This window comes from Cervus elaphus, chromosome 30, assembly GCF_910594005.1.
Source record: "Cervus elaphus chromosome 30, mCerEla1.1, whole genome shotgun sequence".
Classification (NCBI taxonomy): domain Eukaryota; kingdom Metazoa; phylum Chordata; class Mammalia; order Artiodactyla; family Cervidae; genus Cervus; species Cervus elaphus.
The window spans coordinates 67,515,119-67,535,363 of NC_057844.1; the positions used below are offsets into that span (position 1 = coordinate 67,515,119).

Sequence of the window (20,245 nt, forward strand, 5' to 3'; positions counted from 1 at the left end):
TTGAATGTAACCCTTGGTTCCCTAATGAAGGTAGTTCCGATAGATTTCTGGCCCCTATGGGCTCTCATTGAAACTGTGATTCTGCAATTTCAAGGTAATTCTAGCCCTCCTGATATTCAGCAACAGGCAGAACACTTATTACATGAATATAAATTAGATACCTTACAAAAGGCCCAATTAGAACAACAAAAGGTACTTCAAGATTTTCCTACTAACCCTGCCCAGGTTGCTCCAAGGGCTCCTCTCCTGCCAGAGGGCACAGATCCCAATGTCTCTCCCTCAATAAAACCTAATGATTTTGACAAAGACTCCCCTAAGACACCTTTTAACATTAAAACTGACAACACCTTTCTGAATAACAATAATCTACCCGCTTCCGGACAGAGGCTCTCTGAGTTGCTGGCTTTGCAATTTCAAGTCTCTGAAGCTGAAGGTTTCTCTGCCTTCCCAGTTTTTTTTTTAGTTTTTTTTTTTTTTCCATTTATTTTTATTAGTTGGAGGCTAATTACTTTACAATATTGTAGTGGTTTTTGTCATACATTGACATGAATCAGCCGCCTTTCCAGTTTTAAGAAATGGTGACGCTCAGGGGCAAATAACACCTCAATGTGAAGGTATTAACCTTTTTCACATACAACAAGTGGAAAGGGCCATAACTTTGTATGGGCCACATTCGCCTTTTACTAGAGAGATTCTAAATGCTCTAAATGTCTTCTATTGGAAACTTTATTCCCTGTGATGGATGAATTTTAATAAAAGCTCTCATTAAACCAGGAGAGTATCTTCAATGGACAATGTGGTTTCAAGATATAGCCAGAGATCATGCCAACAGAAATGCTCGAGCAAAACCAAATTACTTTTCAAATGTTAACTGGCACCAGACAATTTGACGCCATAAAAGCTGAAATACGATGCCCTCCTTTGTTGCATGATCAATTAAAAACAGTGGTCCTTGAAGCTTGGGATCGAATTAGTCCTCAAGGGGAGCCTACATGTAGCTACACTAAAATATTACAGGGACCTAATGAAAAGTATGCCGATTTCTTAGCTAGATTAGAAACTGCTATTTCTCGTACAGTAATTAGAGAAGCTAAAACTAGAAAAATTACTTGCTTATGAAAATGCAAATCAGGAATGTCAAAGGGCTATAGCCCCAATTCGTGATACAGAGACTATTTTTGATTATTTGAAGGCTTGTCGCAATATAGAATCAAAAACTCAAAAGATGCAAATGCTAGCTGAAACAATGGTTGCTGCCTTAAAAATAGGAAAATAAGATGTTTTACATGTAGAGATAAGTACCATTTAAAAAGAGGCTGCCCTAAGAAAACTTTAAAAAACCTCCAAAAATCTGCCCTTACTGCCGTAGAAAAATGCATTGGGCTAAAGAGTATAAATCTAAATTTGATATTAAAAAAAAAAACCTATTCCGGCAAACTCCAAGCAAGAGACCTCCCAGGTCCCTTTCAACAAAAACCAGGGACAAATTCCATCCTTTCCCTCAAACCCTCAACATCCGGCGGTGCTGCCCTAAACTCCTTTACCCTCAAAGCAGTCCTCCCTAGAGCCCCTGCCCCCACAAACCTTCAGTCTTTTATTGACTGATCTAGTTTGACTTAACAAAAAAAACAGGGATCTCCAAATGGAAAAAATAGGCTGTCAGACATTTTTATCTCTCTTAAGCAGCAGAAAAACTTAGCAATATATATATTTTTTTCTTCTCTATACAAATTTAAAAAGAGGTCTCTCTTAAATTACTGTGTTGCTATAATGACACCTGGTTTCACTTGAACTTAACTTTTCTCAAACCCTGAGTTAACCAATGCATTTTTCTTATGAAAATGTTTGTCTTAAGCTATGTTAATGTGCTATACATTTACCCCAGACTCTGTCTTCAAGTTGGTTCCACCTAAGACTCAAAACTGACTTGACAAACTCATGCAAATGTTCTCTTAAGATATGTTAATGGACTGTATTTGCTTGGAAACCTGCCTTTACACTAAATTTCATTCTGCTCAACAAAATAAATTATATGCTCTTATTCAAGTTATTTGCCTATATCCTTACCCCATTAATATAGTCTTTGATTCTAAATATTCAGTTTTTGTATTGAAAGATATAAAAAGTCCACCATAAACTCCTAGTTCTATTAAAACAGACACTGGCCCTGCCTATATTTCTAGATACTTTAAACAATTTTTACAATCTTTTCCTATTAAACATATTACAGGTATTCCTTATAATCCACAGACACGAGACATAGTCGAACGAACACATCACACACTAAAGTTACAAATAAAAAAATTAAAGAAGGGGGAACACACAGGTACACTACTGTCTTCCTTATCTAAAGGAGACTTTACTAGATTCCAACATAAGATATTTCCTAAACCCATAACTATTGTTAATACAGTTTTATCTGTTTTAAATTTTTTAAACCTACCACAGGGAAATATTTTAACAAGAGAAGAAAGACTTCGAGGAATTGAAGGACACTCTATTCCTCTGCCCATTTGGGACCAAGACAGGTTCAATAAACAATAGAAATTTGAGAAATTAATCTTACGGGGAAAGGGATATGCTTGTATTTCCCCAGGTGGATCCAACAAACTTTTTCCTCGGAAAATTCGACCCAAGGGGGCCCCCAACATTCAAAATGGAAACAACAAAACCCCGGGAGGAAGAAGTTCCAATACAGGCCATGGCTGCTCTAAAGATCTCCAGAAAGTACCAACATCAACCCTATGATCTCCCCACTTGGGGACAAATAAAAACCCTCACTAATCAAGTTAAGAATCTGATTTCTTAACAGGGAATGCCTCAGAGTCCTGAAACCTTCTCGCTTTGCTCCGTTGGCCTGCGACCCCACCCCCTCAAGCCGGATAACTAACTTACTAACCCAAGCCCCCTTTATTTCAGGTCATAAAATGGACTGAAAAAGACCCAACAACCAATGACTCCACCCACATGCCCCCTCCCTGGAACCCTCACACCCTGAGGAGGAGGGAAAACTAATTAACATTTCTTTAGGTTACGAAGTCCTTCCTTTGTGTATGGGCCCAGCAAATTTATGTCGGCCTACAAACTTGGGCTTTTGTCCTGCCTCCAAAAGAAGACTTTCGGACATTGCTGCCCTTTTTCTGTCTGTGAACCATGTTTACTACTGAAACTTTAGGGAAAGAGTTAGGGAAAGAACAAAAAACATCATGTAAAAGGTTACTAACACATTGAAACATTACCATGACAAAGGATTTCTTGGCTGACATCCTCCTCCTCCTCTTCCTCCTCCAATCATCCTCAATAAACAAATTGGGCCTGAACTAGAGACATATAAAATATATGGAAACTTGCTGCCAGCACCAAAGAACTTGGGACTCGGACCGGAGATTTCACAGAGACCAGTTGTGGTTATACTAACTATTTCTTTCGCTATAATCAGTCATATTATACAGGCCTGTGTCCCACTTCCTTTTGTTATAGCCATAAGAAATTTACAACTTGATCTGTAACTTGTATTAATTGCCAATTTTGTGATACTCCTGTTTAATTCAATCATAGTACCTACTATTGGGAACAAATCAGATGTCATTTACATGATAATGACTCTCTGAATGTACAATTACTGCAAAAGAAAATCTTTGAAACTTTTTCTAAACGTCTGCCCTCTTCCACTAACTTGGAAACTTTAGCTGAACAAATTATCCGGGCTAGACCCACAAGGATGGTTTCAAAGCATTACCCACAGCATCTAAAACTGTAACTTTAGTGATTGTCTTGATAATTGTATTTGTTGTTCATCGATGCCTTTCTATAAGGTTGGTTAATACTAACAAAACTCATTTGGTCAAGACCTTATTTTTTTACAAATATAATAAAATAGGCGGAATTGTCAGGAAGCATTTAACAAGAGGCTTCCTGTGTGCTTTTGGAGCTGTCAGGAACCCTCTGGCCCTTATTGATTCCTGAATATTCAGGAATTAAGAGGAGAGGCACGCCTTTCCCGGGGCTGAGGAATCCAAGCATTTCTCATTACAGTGATAATTACCCTCTTCCTTTTTATGAGCCAAATGGTAAAAGGTGATAATTTGCAACTCTCTCTCTTTGATAGGGATCATCTTAAGTCTGGAATTTTAATCTTTGTCTTTGCTGAGAATAACCACCTGGTAAGACAGTATATATGCCCACGCCATGTTGATTAAAACACCTTTGCTCCATCAGAGCCTTGGTCCCCTTTCTTTCTTTTGTCTCTTTCTTTCTCTCTCTCTCATTCCTTGGAGTGCGGGAGGCCCACTGAGCTCACTTTCTTGCCCGGGCTTCTAAGACCCTCTGGAGAAGGCGCACTGTGCCTTCACCCACTGGAGAGGGCGCCTGGTGCCTACGTGCAGGTGCCTAAGAACAGGGCTCTGTTGGCTTTCTGCGTAAACCAGGGATATCAGCCTCTTTCTCTCTCTTACTCTCGGAACCACTAGGTTCCGGTCCATTAAAGGACCAACACATACCCGGGGTGCTGCCCCGAGACAAGGACCACACACTTCACCACCACTTCACCCTTCCAACTAAATGGGAGTCTTGATGTCACATTTTGGGTCAATCAGAACAAGGTTTGGACTTTCATTCAACCACCATTCATGACAAGTCCTGGGCTGAGTTCTTCACTGATGACAAAAGACAGAGCCTGTTCTCACCAGGAGCTCATGAAATTGGAGGAAAGAGAATAAGCAACCCCAAAACTGAGAGACAACAGATAGGAGCAGTGAGCACAGAAACAGAGCAGAGGCGTGTTAACTCGGAGCAGTGGAGTCAGGGCAGGTCACTGGGATGAGGAACTTGAGAAGATGAGCTGAAGTCAGTCAGGGCTGGCGGAGAAGGAGGAAGATGGGAGTGTATTCCCAGCAGAGGGAGGGGCCCCACAAAGGTACAATGTGAGAGGTGACAGGGAGCAGCCAGAGAATTCTAAGCACAAACACTCATCAGATACGTAAATGAAAATTAGAAAAAAATTCTGTAAACATAAAGCAAAGCATAAAAAATATTTTTATGGCTCTGTTTGGAATAATACTGTTTCATAAAGTCTGGCCTGATACATGTACACTCAACCTCTATAACCTCCCCATCTATGCTATATAAGTTATAGTTTCAATTTAAATATCATTTTAAATGTTAACATCCTAAATCATTGCTCATTTGGGATGTATGGTATTAAGAAATACTTGTTATTTAATTTCTATCTAAGTAAGAAGCATATATATTTATTCCTTTACTCAAATGATATCTCTCCTACTTAACCTTCCTGCCACATGTATAAAAGGTGAACTATTTAAGCTCACTTTAATCTGAAAACTTGGGAAGACTTCTAAACCATTCAGTAAATATGAAATAAACCAGAAAATACGTGTGTGTACAAAAACTTACCTTCTCAAATTGGTGATAAGGTCTGCAAAAGACTTTTCCCAAGCATACATTTTTATTATTCTGATGCCAGTTATAACTTCATTCATGGTCCTGATCCTGGTGTCTGTGAAGGCTGCGGTCTTACTCCTAAGGGGACAAATGTGAGAGATGAGCCTTAGTGATCACAGCAAGAATTTCCTTACAGCAGCAGGGGCACAGCCAAGCATCAGGGATCAAATGATTCCCTGCAGCTCTCCTAAGCTGACAACACAGGCAGGTCCTACTCAAAGTACTTGAATTATGGAGTCAACCATTCAGCCCACTTCAAGAAGTAACCTAGAGAACTTACAGTACTGGCCAAGGAAGACCTGAAATGAGTTAGATACAAACCACCTGCCCAAGGAAGTCGTGGTTGGGTAGAAAAGTCAGAGACACCCAAATCTAACAGGAAGACAGTGTCAGTGATGTAATAAAATAGGAGTAAAGTGCTGGGGAGCAGAAAAGATGGGGTTGTTAATGGCACTGGGAAAGGAGAGCAAGAAAAGCTTCAGAGACCTGGTAGCACTGGAACAGGGCTTAGAAGGATAAGGAACAGCTTTTTACAGCAAAGGTAGGAAATGAAATTCCAAGTAGAGAAAAACACAACATGAAAAAGTATACACACACAAAAAAAAAACTTAAAATATGCTTCAAATAGCACAAGATCTCCATCACCTGACAACCTAGACAATGATCCACCTCCAACCTTCTGGGACCTGTTTCAGCTCTAATTCATCACCATCAGGTCCTTCATCACCAGTCTCTTGTTATCACAAACGCTGCTGGGACTGTGGTACTTTACAAAGTCATATTTAAGATTGATCTCACTCTTTGGGTGCTTATAACGTTGTATTAAAAACAAGATACAAACATATACACACCTGAAAATGGCTCTAACAGAAGCATAACAAAAATATATGCATCTGGAACTGGGCCTCTAAGGTTATTACTATTTAATAAAGCTTAAATAATATAATTTAAGCTACATTCTGCTTAAGGACACTCTACTTATTCAGGTTTGGTGTCTGGAGGAGCCATCAAATGACTTCAAGCAAATGGTAGATGTTAACCAGTTACATATTAACAATTTTTTAAACCAGTCTCTCTCTTACCGGAGTGAGGAAAACAACTTCCCGATGCAGCTTTGCAAAGGCAGAAGAATAATGAGAACAGCTATCCCAGCAAGACATGATATTCCTATTTCCATCCAGAGCAGGGCGGTCACTACGATAGCCTGCAGTGGCCCTGCCCACAGAAAGTGCAAGAATATCGTTACCTTAAAAGAAAAAGACAAAGCCTTCTTAGGACTATACAAAAACAAAACCTATAAGGACACCATTTAAAACAATCTCCTGTCAAGGAACAGATGGGGACCTAAACAGAAATGATCACAGTGGGTTTTAAACCTGCTAAAGCAGAAATCTAAGCATCAGCCTGAGATGATGCTTCACAGGGCAGCACAAGGTCAACTGCGGGAATATATCCAGGGAGAAGTTGACTGGCAGCCCCGGGAAGATTTCCATTTTGCCTACCCCAGAGGTGAGCTTAGGGTTTCCCCAAACTCTGTCTACTTCAGAATTCAGTCCTTGTGTCCCCTCCAGCTGCCCGGCACCCCAGTAAAGTCTAATTCCCCCACACTCTCCAGTAATTATTTGTGTATTTACCTCCCTAACAGGTTATGGCTTTTCCAGGGCAAAAACTAAATCTTATTCATCCCTGAAACTGAGTAGAGGCCTCTGTTCACGTTTGATGAATGAATAACTGCAAGAGAAGTGTCTAATGCAATAGAGATTTGACTAGAAGCTATAATGCCCTGGGTAATGTGATCTATTCATAAAGTGCAAAAACAGATTGTAATGGGACAGTGGAGAGTAGGTTGCTTCTGGCTAGGGACCACCCAGTTGGCATTACTCCTCACAGGCTCCCTATGAAGCAGGCACTGCTGGCCACCAGGCCTTCATCACCTCGAAGAGGAGGAAGACAGTTCAGGCAGCAACCCCTGGCCACCAGGTCTTCATCACCTCGAAGAGGAGGAAGACAGTTCAGGCAGCAAACTGACACCATGTGCCAAGAAGGGCCATGCCAGAAGGACCCCTAACCAAGGGGGACACTAACCAAGCTGGGCAAGAACTCTGCTGCCTGTCTATTACTGAAGCATGTTGTACACAATGTCAGAAAAACAAAATTCTCATCTACAGGGCAATACACATGATAACATCTAAGTTGAACACAGAGGAAATGAGTTGAACAAAGAGAACCCTTGTCTTATGTCCTCAACAGAACCCTGGCTAACACCAAACCCTAGAACATGGCATCCCAATAAGCTGAAAGCAGTGAGAAGGATGGAAAACTGAAGAGGATCCCTTGGGCAGCTTACCTGATCAAACTTGTTCACATCGTTGGACAGCAGATTGACTATCTGGCCTGTGGTAGTCTTCCCCATGGCCGAGTTACTCAAGCGAAGGGCCTGAAATGAAAAAAAGGCAGAGCTGGATTCCTGTGGTGATACCAAGTCACTCTTGGAACGTAACACAACAGAGCATGCTTTGATGTGGTCTTGAGCCATGTCAGGTTGAGGAGTATGACCTCTGACATGGGGGCTCTAGGGACCCATGCTGTCCTTCAACCCCTCAATGTGGTGACAGCCATGTCCACAAAGACAGCAAACAGAAACAAAATCTCAAACTCTGTCTTTTTTTGCTTTTTTTTTGGATAATTTTGGACATGGGCAAAATATAAACGGATATATTAATAGGTGCACACTTACTTTTTAAAGGCAATTTTACATACAAATAAATGGTAATTTTTCATGCAGAAAACACATATTTTGAAGAAGTAGATATTTGATCCCTAATTTTAACAACTAAAAGAAGGCAGAACCGCACACCAACTCTGACTTTAAACTGATCATCAAAGGGAAAAAGAAAACAAATCAACCTAATTGGAATTGATGGACCAAAAGGCTGGTTTTGGAACACAAGTTAACATGAAGCAATTATAACACTGCAGCCAACATAGAAATCAAGAATCGGTCACATGAGAATCACTCAGATGCTACACAGGATTAAAAAAAAAAAACAGAACATGATGCGACAGTAAGTATTACTAATGAGGAAGACATGACTTACAAGCAAATCTGCCCAATTTATGCTTCCAACCATGAAAGAATAATGGGCACTTGCCCTCCACTGTAAAACTATGAAGTTGCATAAAATATACGAAGCACTTGTTTTCAGGTGGTGAAAGACCAGCAGTGCAGGACTGTGATCGCTGGGAAGAAGTGTGCCCTGTGACTGGCCTGTTTTCTACCTGGGGGTATATTGTGCCCAGAGTTAAAGTGTCACTGGACTGAAGAGGAAGAAATGGATGTCATAAGCAGAAGATATGGCTGGAGTTTGGGCAGGAATAGCAGAGGATAAACCCAGAACATCTTGTGGAGATTCCCGAAGGGACCTGGCCAGAACCTCACTGTATATGAACAGATGCAGACGCCACGGGCCTCGGTGAGGTCACTCAGCGCCAGGAGACTGCAGACTCTCCCCAACGACAGGAAAGAGGTCTTCCTGATGAACACCTCAGACACTCACTTCAGCTGTCAGGAAGGACATGACTAGAGTAAGAACCATGTACTTGGACTAAGTTCAAAATGGAAATAACTGCCCCACACAGACTAACAGAACCAATCTAACAGGAATTCCATATCGGAACAAAACTCAATATCATCTAATTCAAGGCTTGTTGTTTTTCAGTCACTCTGTTGTGCCCGACTCTTTGTGACCCTGCGGACTGTAGTCCACCAGGCTCCTCTGTCCATGGGATTTTCCAGGCCCACCAAATAAAACATTAATTACAGAAAATTAATCTTCAGTTCTAATAAAGTGTGTGCTCAGTTGCTTCAGTCGGGTCCGACTCTTTGCAACCCTATGAACTGTAGTCCACCAGGCTCCCCTTTCCAAGGAATTCTCTAGGCAAGAATACTGGAGTGGGTTGCCATTCCCTCTTCCAGGGTTCTTTCCGACCCAGGGATCGAACCCGCGTCTATAGGAAGGACATGCCTCTAAGTAAAAACAGTTCACATCCACTTTAGAGAAAACAACATACAAATTAATGCTATTATTTAATGGGATATTATCAATATTTGGTTAAATTTGTTTTCCTTGTGGAAGCCAAATAGTTCTACCATGAAAACAATAAAAGGTAAACAAACTGGATCAAATTTGACCATAAATTAGTAAGTTAATTAACACATTATTAACATTTAAACAAATCAAGAACATCTAAATATTGATTAACAATTATAAAAGCCTAACAATTTTTTTAAGGGACAAAGAACATGTGTTGCAGGAAGGGGGATCCCTTCCAGGGCCTGAAACTGGGCTCTTGTCTAACACTCGGCAATGAATTGTCCAAGGAGACACATGTGCTGACAAACCAAGAGATTTTATTGGGAAAGGGAACCCGGGTGGAGAGCCATAGGGTAAGGGAACCCAGGAGAACAGCTCTGCCGTGTGACTCGCAGTCTTGGGTTTTATGGTGATGGGATTAGTTTCCAGGTGGTCTTTGGCCAATCATTCTAATTCAGAGTCTTTCCTGGTGGCACACGCATCGCTCAGCCAAGATGGATGCTAGCAAGAGGGATTCTGGGAAGTGGACAGAACGCGGTGTCTCCTTTTGACTTTTCCCGAACTCTTCCGGTTGGGGGTGGCTTATTAGTTCCGGTTGGTGGTGGCTTATTAGTTCCGTATTCCCTATCAGGATCTCCTGTCATAAAACAACTCATGCAAATGGTTACTATGGTGCCTGGCCAGGGTGGGCGGTTTCAATCAGTGTGCTTCTCCTAACAATTCCATTGAAGCAGGGATCCATTTATGGGGAGGTGGAGGGTAGGGAGTAGAGAAATTACATATGGGACAATTAAGAGACTCTATAATCTAGGCCAAAACGTAAATTTTGTTCAACTTTTTAAAACATACAGTGCAAGAAATATTAGTCATTCCACCATTTGAAAAATAAACAATGTCTCCTTTCTCAACTGTTTTGAATCAGATGTGAAACTCCATAACCCATGTATGGACACACAAATATCACCATCAAAGGAGCAGAGGAGAAAAGTATGTTCTTTGCACATGAATTGAGTTTTCCAAACTAATGAGAAGTATTAACCCTTTAAGAATCCAATGTTCATTTTAACAGCATCTCCCCCCAAACCCTGCTGCAGTCGGCCTTTAAAACCAAAGACGAGAACTCAGTTCACCATCTTAATGCCGCACTCTCATCACCAGCAAGACTTATATCCAGTGCCGATGACCCTCAGTGCACAGAAGCGCTTCTGTCCCACGGAGTGCTCCAAATGGCCATGCCTTTTGGGTTTTTCATACATTATAATTCTATCTTTCCCCCCGCCATCAGGTTATCCCTTCAACTGACTAGCTCACCATTACCTACTGCTATTTCTAAACTGGGTTCTGGCATTGTACTATCATAAGTGAATCAGGGTAGCAGACCCTGAGTAAGAACCTAAAGGACTCAGAATAGAAAACAGACTCAGGCACTTGTCACTTATTTTGCATTTGGCTTATTTCCTGGTTCATGGCCCTGCCCCCCAGAATTCAGCATATCAGATAATGGGAATTGTTCCAACAGGCAACTAGGCTGAGAGTATGTTTAGCTCACCTGAAATAGAACACTGCTGTATTTTTCCCAGAGTGTTACCCAGAGTTGCTTAGTAATGCTGTCATATCTGCTTTCAAGATTGCATAATCTAAAGCCATTCATTTCTGCTTTTGAGGGGAGGATGCAGAAACTGCCTAATATCTTCCACCAGCATGAACATAATGGGGACTATTAAACTAATGAGATTGCCATAAAACTAGTCACATTGCCGCTATGGTTGTGCAGAGAAAAACACTGACTGCAGGAAATAAAAAACAAAGTCAATACAAGATCAACCACCTGCTGTTCATCTGACAACTCCACCGCCTTTTTCTCGTTGCTGGCCTGATTTTCCATGGCTGGCACGCAAGCCAGCACAACTACTCAGCTCTCTGCAAGCTTTGAAGGATGTGGCAGTTAGCTCCTGCAAGTACCATTAGACGAAAAATCCACAGCACCTACTGAAGGCACCAAATTCAGCCTCTGAGCATGAGAACCAACATGTGGACTCCAAGCACTGCTGGCTTTCCTGGTGGCTCAAAGAGTAAAGAATCTGCCTGCAATGCAGGAGACACAGGTTCCACAGGTTCCATCCCGGAGCTGGGAAGATCCCCTGGTAGAAGGAAATGGCAATCCACTCCAGCATTCTTGCCTGGAAAATCCCATGGACAGAGGAGCCTACAGTCCATGGGGTTACAAAGAGGCAGACACAACTGGGCAACTAACATTTTACTTTAAGCACCACTGGTGGGTGGAAGCCCCTGATATCCACTGTGAGGTCAGACTGTCAGACCTCACCCCCTCCAAGGACTCTGAGATGATCCCCTGGGAACTCGCCCCCGCCCCCGGCCTGGGATCAGGGAAATTTTGCAGCAATGGGGAAAGCTCACACCTGGACACACCCCTCCTAGAGCTACAAAATACAAAGAAACTATATGGGGCTAAAAATAACTGTGCACATATGCAGTTGGGGCAAATTCTGGACCAAAAGATACAAAAAAGACAAAAAGAACCAACTGCCATTTCTGAAGAGCAGGGACCTAAACCAAAGGTGTGGCAAAAACAGAGTGCCCCCCACCTGACCCCAACCTCCCCCACTCAATACCACAAAAGGATAGGCAAACCACCTAAACTACCCCTCCAGCCTGATCCCTGACCCACCACAACTCTCACCTCATATAAGGAATGAGCTTGCCCTCCTCAATTTGGAGAGAACAAGAGAAACTGTTTACTTGTTTTCCCTCCTGCAACCAGTCCAGAAGCCCCAATACAGCCTTCCCTGAATGTCTCGTGTGGCCTCTAGGAAATTTCTCTTGACTTGGGGAAGACCAAGAACCCTGGTTGGGATCAAGGTGAGCTAGGGCAACAGAAAGGAGGAAAACACAGAAAGGGTAGAAAACTCCACAATGGAGAGAAAGGACATCCAAGAACATGCATAAATATACATTTAGGGCTCAGCAAGAGAAGACAATCTAAATGAGAATAAAAATCAACCGTGCACCCAAGAGGAGGAAGGGGAGACTTCTATCAACATTTTTCTTTAATGAATCATGTTTCCCTACATCTAAAAAATAATAATCTATCTTCTCAAATGGAATGCTCAGTGGTAATTTATACATGAGGCCATATGCTGTCTTTTACAGCAACTAAACGGAGAACCATTTTTCCAATTATTTTATCGCTAGTATGCCTCCTATCAGATCAAAATACAAGGGGAAAACAATATACCCACTCTAAACTCACTGAAGGCAAATAATTTCACCGAGAATTTGTCAAAATTATAATATTTTGTAAGGGTTTTTCCTTTTTCCTAATGTTTTCTACGTAGCAAAGTGTTGAATTTGATTGAGGAGGACAAGCAATAAACCTCAAGTAACCAATGGTGCTCACTTTTATAATGTCATAGAACTAGTTGCATTACCCTTCCCTTAGATGCCATTTTGGAAGTTTTCAGAAAATGAAATCTGTGCAGCAGAAAAGAAAAACAAAATTACAAAAGTAGGAGATGCTCCTTAAATAATGTTTACAATATATAGTTTTACAACCAAACATACCGACAGCAGCGATGCCTTAATTTCTCTTACTGACGCATATGAAGGAATTAGGAGAAAAATGCACAGAGCCAAGAACACAAGCTCCTCCCAGAAAACCATCGTTACACACTTTACCCAGTTCCATGTCCCTAAATCCCACGTTCTCCAACTCACTGGATTGTAGCATATAAAATACCAGATGGTACCCAGAACTGTAAATTCCCAGAGGTCACAAGCGAAGAAAAAGGCCTGGTTAGTTCAGCTAATGAGTCCCAGAGGGAGGAGGAAGCAGGGGGTGAAGACTTCAAAACAGAACCAAGGCAGAGCCGATTGCTCTGAAAGACATCCAGAGAGGATGCAGTTCTCTCTGAAATGCCTTCCTTTTCCTCCATAACTAACTCAAAGTCATCACCCCAGCTGAGGGCCTGGGTGAACAGTAAATTGTTTCCAATTATACTAAGTACATGTATGACCTCTATCTTTTCAAAAAAAGCTAACCTAGCTTTGAGGACAAAGTGATAAGCCAGCCACCCAAGGACAACTCCTATACCATATTCCCTGTATGTGAGGTTCCTCGAACAGACAAATACACTCAGAAAGTAAAATGGAAAGCTGCCACTCACGAGGTAGAGACCTGATGATGCATGGTGGCGATGCCTGCACAACAATGCAAATGGACTTAACACCACTGACTCAACTGTAGACTCGAAAACGGCAAGCCTAGTCAATTTTATGTTTTGACTGCACATAGTTAGAAACAATTTTAAAAACATTGACCTTTGAAGACCAAAACGAAAATAACCACCAATCAAAAAACTGTAAATGCAGTGAAATGTTTTAAAGAATGAAGGAGACATGAAAACACAGGTAGACAAAAAAATGAGAACGTTTAAAAATAGCAATGAGTCATGATTGCAGCACAAACAAACCCCAGGGAAAGGAGGAAGAATATACATGCTGTTCGTTCCCTTTCCAGGGAGACACCACATCTTCACCAGCCCAACCTGGTCTGCTGTTCCCTTTACCATTCTCCAGTACAGAGTTCCCTAAACTTTCTCCATGATTAAGAATCCCTGGGGCACAGATTAAACAATACAGATTTCTAGGCGTCTTCCTTAAAAAATGCTAAGGGAGGGACTTCCCTGGTCCAGTGGCTAAGATTCCATGCTTCCAATGCAAGGGGCCTGGGTTCAATTCCTGGTCATGGAACTAAGATCCCATATGCCACAACTAAGAGCTGATGCGGGGGTAGGGGGGGAGAAGGAGTAGGTGGGCTGTATGGAAAGAGTAGCATGGAAACTTACATTACCATATGTAAGAAGGTAGCCAATGGGAATTTGCTTTGTGACTCAGGGAATTCAAACCTAGAGGGGTGGGATAGGGAGGGAGGTGAGAGGGATGTTCAAGTGGGAGGTGCACTGCTAAGCCTCTTCAGTTGTGTCTGACTGTAGCCTGCCAGTCTCCTTCTTCCATGGAATCTTCCAGGCAAGGATACTGGAGTGGGTTGCCATTTCCTTCTCCAGGGGATCTTCCGGACCCAGGGATTGAACCTGGGTCTCCTGCACTGCAGGCAGACTCTTTACCATCTGAGCCACCAGGGAAGCCTGACATTTAGAAACAGAGATACTCTAGACTTGTCCTGAAAAAAACGGGAATAGCTCAGTTGGTAAAGAATCCACCTGCAATGCAGAAGACCCTGGTTCAATTCCTGGGTCAGGAAGATCCGCTGGAGAAGGGATAGGTACCCACTCCAGTATCCTTGTCTTGGGATTCCCTTGTGGCTCAGCTGGTAAAGAATCCACCTGCAACACGGGAGACCTGGATTTGATCCCTCGGTTGGGAAGATCCCCTGGAGAAAGGAAAGACTACCCACTCCAGTATTCTGGCCTGGAGAATTCCGTGGACTATACAGTCCATGGGATCACAAAGAGTCAGACATGACTGAGCGACTTTGACTTTCACTTTCTTTCACTATCAAAGCCTAAGAGGGATTCCCTGATGGTTCAGATGGTGCAGAATCTGCCTACAATGAAGGAGACCTGGGTTTGATCCCTGGTCAGGGAAGATCCTCGCCTGGAATAGGAAATGGCAACCCACTTCAGTATTCTTGTCTGGAGAATCCCATGGACAGAGAGGAGCCCGGCCAGCTATAGTCCATGGAGTTGCAAACAGTCAGACACAGCTGAGTATACACAGCATGGCACATACCCAAAACTTAGGAATTTAGTTACATTAACTTTTGATGGAAGGGGATAGGAATTTTGTTGTTGTTGAGGAATTTTTGAAAGAAATCACGTATTACCAATTAGCTTTCCAGACTGATTACCTAGTAAAAACCTATTACTCCCCATTACACACAGCCCACCTCCAGGGGTACACATATTGTCACTATGGGACTGGCACAGCTCAAGTGGAACAGCCTGCTACCAAACTCAGTCTCCCAACAACTGCAACAAAATAAATCCCATCTGAAGGTAACTTTGGCATATGCAGCCAAAAAAAAAAAAAAAAATATGGATCAAAAAGACATTCCATGTAAGGCCATGAACACAGACATCTTTCACCATAAAACTAGCAAACACAGTGAATGTAGTAGACCATGAATGTAGCTAGTGAGGAGGTAAAGGGCAGTCAATACAGTGACGAAACAACACAATATATATAAGACGGTTACTATATTAATATGTGTGACTGGATAAAGACTGAAAAAGAATCTACAAAAATGATGCCTGCCATTATAGAATGGTGGTGTTTGGGGTATTTCCTCCCAAATTTTGGAATAACGGTAAGCAAACCAGCGATGCTTACGAAACAGCCCAAGTTTCAAGGCAGACTGCCTTTGTGGATTCCCATCAGAACTAGGACTTCGAACCAACACTTTTCCCCACTTCTATAATAAACCCCTGAGGGCTGAATCCTTTCTTTTCTCCATCTCTCATGATTATAATGCATTAAAAGGTCCACAACTAATTCATTTTGCTATTTTGTCTAACATGTACTGTACTACATCAGTTCACATATGAGATGAAAGAAGACATTATTCTTTTCTTTCAATGACCCACCACTCTCACTAAACGCTTCACTAAATGGGCAAAACAGTAAGAATGAAATGAAGGAATCAACAGCCAGATGTGATATCCTTTCCAATCATATTTCCAGCTGACTCACAACTTCACATGTACCCACACACAATAGCCTTCAGATGCATTTTCCTAAATCACTACTCTGATCCATTTACTACCTTAATCAAAATTTCCAAGGGTTCCTTCCCCTTTACCAGCTCAGTAACTCCAACAGCCTTGAGCTCATGATCAAGACCCTGGTCCCAAAATTCCTTTCTAGATGTATGTTGGAGCCTCATGCTATGCCAACTGTGGTTCTAAAATTTCCTGAATGAATCACTTCAGCTTCCTACTCCAACACTGTCCCCCTGCAGGCATACATACTGACACAGAATCACAGACAGGCACACATCACTCCACCCATCGGAGGGTTCCTCTCCTAAACCATTAAGTCTGTACACCTGTGTACCACTTAACACCCATATTTCTATTTCGTCTAATTATAGGTATTCTAGCCTTCTGGGACTGAGTGCCAGTAATGCAGATGACAGGAATGTGTGAACACTAGCTAAATTCCAGGGACTAAGTTAAATGCTTTACACAGATTGGCTCATTTAATCCTCTCTACAACCATAAGAGTTGGGTACTTTACTATTACAAATGAGGAAATGTAGGCTTAGAGCAGCTAGCCTAAGTATAATGTCTACAAAAAGGAAAACTGTGATTCATACAAAAGCACTCAAACTACAGAGTCTTGTTGTGTGTATGACCTTCTACGCTCCTAAACGGAACACATGAATGACCCTGTAACAGGTGTTCTGCAAAACCAGTGCTCACAAAAACCCCATGAAGCATATATTCTCTCCTTCAGCATTTAAACTCAGGACACAGGCTCTGAGAAGTGGGTTCACTCACTCACAGTTCAGCAGACAGCAAAATCGAGACAGGATCTCAGGTCTGACTGCACTCAGAGCCTACACTCCTAGTCTCTCTCCTATCTGACCTGCCACAGTGTCATCTACCAAATACTTGGCACCTGATTCAATGAGCCTGATCACCCAGTGGCACAGGAGATTCCCAGCTTAGAATCTGAGCCACGGGAGAACTACGGAATGGCCACCATCCTTCAGGTTTATACCTGCAGTGCACCTCCACTGAGAAACGTTAAACATCTGATCCACATGCTACTGCAACATATTAGTAGATCTTGATTATAACATACAAGAAAAAAATTAAGCTAAAAATGCATTTGAGGCCTATCACTATCACCTGGTACCTTTTAAAAGTCCCCCATGCAAAAAAAAAAAACCAAAACAAAACACTGCTAGCCCAGTGGTTAAGACTCCATGATTAACTAAGATCCCACAGTTCATGTGGCGAGAAATAAATAAAATCCACCCCCCAAGCCATTAAAATGGATTTCTGCAGAGAGGGCTCGGTATCAGTGTTGTTTTTAAATTTTCATGAATCTATAGTGCAGCAGTTTGGGAACCACGGAGCTAAGTCTTCCCTTCCAGTTTGTACTGCACCCCACATAGCAGGTAGTTACCAGCTGGTAGTATGCAATTGACACCCTTTATTCTCAAGCAACAGAAACTTTGAACAAAGTAGTTTAAACCAAACAGCCTCTCCTTCCTTAACCTGCTTTGCTCAATCTCCTGCCCACAGAAAAGTAAACCTTCACCCAGAGGCTCCTTGATGAGATACTTCACAAAATGCAATTTTATATCAGAAATAAAGGGGGGGAAATGTTTTTAAAACTGCTAAACAATTTCAAATTTATATCAGAAATAAAGGGGGGAAAATGTTTTTAAAACTGCTAAACAGTGCAAGAAACATTACTAGCACATTCTAATTTTGTCTGGAAGTTAGAAAATACCATTAGGGTGAACCCATGGACTGCAACAGGCCAGGCTTCCCCGTCCTTCACCATCTCTTGGAAAACTCATGTCCATTGATTCAGTGATGCCATCCAACCATCTCCTCCTCTGTTTTCACCTTGTTCTCCTGCCTTCAGTCTTTCCCAGCATCAGAAACAAAGTGAAAGTCTCTGTTGTGTCCAACTCTTTGCGACCCCATGGACTATGGAATTCTCCAGGCCAGAATACTGGAGTGTCTGTCTGTATGTACATCAAAAACAAACCAGTGAGTCTGTTCTTTTCTTGCTCTGTGATCAGCCCCAAGTTTGGAGGTGATGTGACTGCAAATCCCAGCTCTCCCACTGCCTCTTGGAGAAGAAAGACTAACAGCTCCATGACAATAGGATACTTGCTATAAAGGAGGAAGGCAAAGGATGCTTTGGGAACCAAAGAAAGGGAATGTCTAACTGCCGAAGAAGGCATTTTCTTTCAGACTTTAAAGAGCAGGTGATACCTGAACATAACCTTGAATTGAACACTGGCCAGACTGAGAAGGGAGAGGAAGAGATTCCAGGTCTCAGGAAAACATATGCAAAGGCACGGGAGCCCTGAAGAGCATGTATGTGTGGAGAAAGACAGGTCGCTGGGGACGCCCAGGCTGAAGGTCCTCTAGAGTTTATGCATGGGACAGCTCACCATGGTGTGGAGTTGCAGGTGAAACTTTCTCAGAAGAGATTCTACTTGAATTTAACTTTGAAAATGGCCATGAGGAGGGTAGACAAAGTGAGAAAAGTGGGAATCCTAGATGGAAAAATAGCATCCAGGGAAGAAATGACCCAGCAATTAGGGAAGGCAGAATGCAAACCAGGCTTCTTGGACTAAAGAAGCAGAGATAAGCAAAGAAGTGAAAATGTGAGAGTGTTAGTCATTCAGCTGTGTTGGACTCCTTGTGACCTGGTGGATTGTAGCCCGCCAGGCTCCTCTGTCCATGGAATTCTCCAGGCAAGAATATTGGTAGTAATTCCTTTCTCCAGGGGATCTTCCCCAAACAATGAAGGGTCCATAGGTATTATCTATTGTTGCAGAGCATGGGCACAAGAAGAGCTTGGTAGTTGTGGTGCACAGGCTTAGTTGCTTGGCAGCATATGGGATCCTCTCAAACCAGGGATTGACTGGCATCCCCTGCATTGGCATGTAGACTCTTAACCACTGGACACTGGACCACCAGGAAAGTCCTGAAAACATTTTTAAGATAAAAAAATATTTAAGCATAATCTTGCTCAATCATTTTATTTTACAGATGAGAAAACAAGGCTTAAATTGATACAGTGGGCCAATATATAGTGAAGTTGACAAAGCACTTATCCTGAGATTCAACCATTCTACACCTAAGTTGTACTCCATAGCCATGCTTCTCAAAGCTTTTGCTGTCATGTCACATGTTGAAAATATTAATATTCCTCTGCATGCAAATACCATCTCCCCTAGTATCACAGACATAACTCATTGATAAGACAAAGCTTTGTTTACTGTCTACCACTGACTCAGAACTTTGGCAGTATCTGGGAAGGGGGAAGTCAGAATCAGAACTTATTGGGAAATGGGAATTTTAAGGCAGGTACTTCATTGTGAGAGCTTTATTAAGATTAAGGATCATGATACAACAGTTCAGGATGATGGAAACAGCATGGTAAGGATTTTGAGGCAAGAAATTCAAAGAACCTTAGGGCAAAAACTGTCTGCTGATGCTTTTCATTGAAGAGTTGATAAGTCTGTGGGGAAATTTCTGCTATGAACAATCAAATGATTTGTGTGAGTGAAGGACCCCTGGGACATAAAGTAATGCTAATGCAGTGAAATAACAAAACTATGTTATTGTCAACAGGAAGATCTGACTTCCATTTTCAGTGTCCTAGATGAGCATGGGAGTAAATGATTTTGGTTCTTGTTTCACTGCAAGCACTGCCATGAACAGGTGAGGCAGCTCATGGATAGGGTGGACCAGAGAGGGGCTCTGGTCAACCCAGGACCTGAATTGGTCAATTTTAGGGCAGGAGAGATGCACTCTTAACCCATTCGTGCATGCCCCAGGAGGTCAGCATCCTGGCTTAGCACCTGACTTAGCAAAAGAGATAACTATTAAAAAATTTCACAGCGATATTGTTTGTGAGGACATTAAATTGAAAAATAATTCATCAATAGGAGAGTG

At 42.0% G+C, this 20,245-nt stretch overlaps 1 protein-coding gene across 4 annotated transcripts in view; it reads right to left on the reverse strand.

Annotated features, from left to right (window-relative positions):
• LOC122686616 (ATP-binding cassette sub-family C member 4) overlaps window positions 1-20,245 on the reverse strand; it is a 189,114-nt gene that overhangs the window by 113,629 nt on the left and 55,240 nt on the right. For 3 of the 4 annotated variants that reach the window (XM_043891782.1, XM_043891780.1, XM_043891781.1), the window contains 3 exons: window positions 7,808-7,897; window positions 6,543-6,706; window positions 5,413-5,538 (listed from right to left, as the gene is read on the reverse strand). In XM_043891782.1, the coding sequence (XP_043747717.1) occupies window positions 5,413-5,538; window positions 6,543-6,706; window positions 7,808-7,897 (380 nt within the window). Of the gene's footprint in view, window positions 1-5,412; window positions 5,539-6,542; window positions 6,707-7,807; window positions 7,898-20,245 lie in introns of those variants that run through there. The other variant, XM_043891783.1, reaches the window with a different exon arrangement.